Genomic DNA, 2,844 nt, shown 5'->3' with positions numbered 1-2,844 from the left:
CGTTATTCGTTATTTACGAATAAATTTGACAGTATTTTATTCGTTATTCGTTCGAATAAAATATGCCTAACTCTGGATAAGATAGGGATTATATTGCGTTATCAAAGTCAATTATTCATAATATTTAATAAACATATATTTTTTTCTTTAAATATAATAATATTTATTCTAAATGACAATATAAAAAAGATAATTGTTCTACATTTTGTGATAGTAATTTCACTCGAGTTGGTGTTATTATATTTCCAGATAAGGAAAATAACCTTTCACTCGTAGTTTGAGTGGCAGGTACAAGAAACTTTTTTGCTGCTAAAGACAAAAGTGGTAATCTGGCTGTATTGCATTTCCACCAGCTAATAATATCTATATTTTTATTTAATTCTAGCATTAAGGCCACACGAGAATTACGTATACATATACGTAATAGCGAAATATGTATCTCTCGATGTAGCTGCGACTCAAATGTCTCCGGTTACTCAACGTTTGTATGTCCTAGTGCATCGTCGAAAAATTGGTCCAGTTGTGATTTGTTTATACCTATAAGTTGCAGCACGTGAAGATAAATCATTAATAAATAATGAAATATTTAAATAATAGGAAAATTATATTTATTGTTATATAAACTTACTACTTTTTTTCTGATATTGTGTTTGTCTAATATGTTTTTATATAAGTTTGATGTTTCCTTGTAAATATCTGAAATAGTTGCACTTAATATTTGTTTTATGTCTTTCTTTTGTCGGTAATAAGTAATCTTTAAAATGAGGATCCAATAACATGGTATTGAAGTACAGGTTATTACTGTGTACAATAGGCTCGAATCGTTCCTGAAAATAAAATTACGTAATTTATTTAATATTGTTTCTTTCGTCTTTCTTATGTAACTAAAAATAAATAATTGAACGGACCTTTAATGCTTCGCTAATACTATTGCTCATATCTCTTACCAGTGTAGTTGCTGTTGGCTGTGGCTGAAGTATATTTATTAATGCGAAATACATTGGATAATATTGGGAGACAGTTGGACATGTTTCACCACTCATTTTTTCTATAACATCTTTAATAGGTTTCAAGACATCTGTTATTGTTATAATGAAATTCCATTCTACTGAATCTAAATTATCCAGCATATTATCTTCACACAGTACTATATTTAATGTTGTTTGCGAAAGAATGAACCGTATAAACATTCGTATGTTGAATTCCATCTTGTATCGATATCCTGTATTAATTGCAGTGGTTCTTATTGTTCGTTGATGGATTTTTGTGCAGTTACAAACTTGTGATTTGCGGTTGTGGAGCGTGAAAAGAACGTAACTATTTCTTTGCACTTTTTCCGGAGATGATCGTATAATTCAAAATTCTCTAAACCTTGTTTAACTGCCAATTATAGACAATGGGCAAAACAAGGAACTCTGCTCCATTTATTATAATTATCGATGGCTTTAACAATTTCGTCCATTATCGTAGTGATAAAGGCTGGCGTCTCAGTATGTATATCCCATAATTGTAGACAATGTAATATAGCGTTTTGAATATATTTATACGTATGTTTCTCCGGAAGGTGTTTTAAATTTAACATATAATGGCAAAGTTCAAAATTTTTATTTATACAGTGTATAGTTAGAGATAAATAACTTTGAACGGCTCTTGACGTCCAGCTGTCAGTAGTAAATGCTACAGTGGTATTTCCAGTTAGAAAATTATATGTGTTAGAGTTAGAAGATACATATAAAAAAATAATATCAAGAAATAATGCTTAATGAAATAATGCTAAAGAAAAGTATAATTTACCTTCTTTCAAGTCTATAGATATTTTGTCCTTTAGATTTTGTTTTATCTTTTCATACAGCTTTGGAATTATTTCACGTGAAAATGTAGTTCACGAGGGTATTTTATGTAATGGTTCTGCTATCTTCATTAACTTTTGAACTCCACTGTCTTCAACTAAACTATAAGGTTGTAAATCTAATGCCATCATGATAGCAATAGCCTTTGTAAACTCTTTAGACCTTTTTGAATTTTTGTCCAAATATGTTATATTCTGCTGCTGTTACAGGCCTTTGCCTCTGTACATGTTAAGTACATGTTAAGTACTAAGTTAATTACATTACTATGCCTGTACTTTAAATGACGACCAAGGGAACTCGTATTGATGTACTTTATTTTAATTTTCTGTTGACATATTTTACATTATGTTTTATGTGGCTTAATTTTTTCAAAATGCAGCCACACATTGCTTCTATGTTGTTTTCGTCGCACAACATTCATATCATGTGCGACGATATCTTCAAGGCTATCACTATCATGCATACCTGCACTGCGTATAATATATAATAAGTTTTAAAAATAAACTCCAGAAAATTTTGATCGCGTTACTATTTACATATATTCCTAGTTAACCTCTTGCCAGTTCCGAAAATTTGACGAAATCGGTGCAGAAAATACTTATTTGTTTTTTCCATGTTTGTTCCATGATCGCGCGTCAAAGTTGATGAGTATTCCGTCACTCGTGTAGAATAAAACGTAAATAATAAACTATAAAGTAAGAAACGTTAAACTATTTTAAGAATCTGCGAAGTAATTAATGACGCAGGCAAATATTTTCCTGGCTTTCTGATTATCAACTTGACAATTGTGTATATTTGTAGTGACAAATAAATATACAATTAAAACTTGATATAATTTCAATTCGATAAAGTAAGTAATTACGAGAAATCAAATATCGTTTTATCGTAATTATAAATTTGGTTAAACGTAATTATACTCTAGAATTCTGAAGAATCTAAATCTCAGTCTGCCTTTGTAATTCAATAAATTTGATACAATCTGTAACGGCCTAGA

At 29.9% G+C, this 2,844-nt stretch overlaps 1 protein-coding gene across 1 annotated transcript; it reads right to left on the bottom strand.

The window, feature by feature from the left end:
• Positions 1 to 665: 665 nt before the first annotated feature.
• On the bottom strand, positions 666 to 1,130 carry LOC122532749. The gene is made up of 2 exons (XM_043661787.1): positions 909 to 1,130; positions 666 to 827 (listed from the first exon to the last, which is right to left on the bottom strand). Exons 1-2 carry the CDS (start codon positions 1,128 to 1,130, stop codon positions 666 to 668), a joined length of 384 nt encoding a protein of 127 aa, XP_043517722.1.
• Between the last annotated feature and the right edge of the window lie 1,714 nt (positions 1,131 to 2,844).

Source organism: Frieseomelitta varia, unplaced genomic scaffold (assembly GCF_011392965.1).
Source record: "Frieseomelitta varia isolate USP_RPSP 00005682 unplaced genomic scaffold, Fvar_1.2 scaffold_469, whole genome shotgun sequence".
Classification (NCBI taxonomy): domain Eukaryota; kingdom Metazoa; phylum Arthropoda; class Insecta; order Hymenoptera; family Apidae; genus Frieseomelitta; species Frieseomelitta varia.
The sequence above is the reverse complement of the archived record's forward strand: the minus strand, read 5'-3'. Positions and strand labels throughout refer to the sequence as shown.

Coding starts and splice junctions, on each gene's coding strand:
- LOC122532749 (XM_043661787.1), bottom strand. CDS start 1,130: ATGCTGGATAATTTAGATTCAGTAGAATGGAATTTCATTATAACAATA. Junction 828..908: donor GTATTAGCGAAGCATTAAAG/GTCCGTTCAATT, acceptor TTTTATTTTCAG/GAACGATTCGAGCCTATTGT.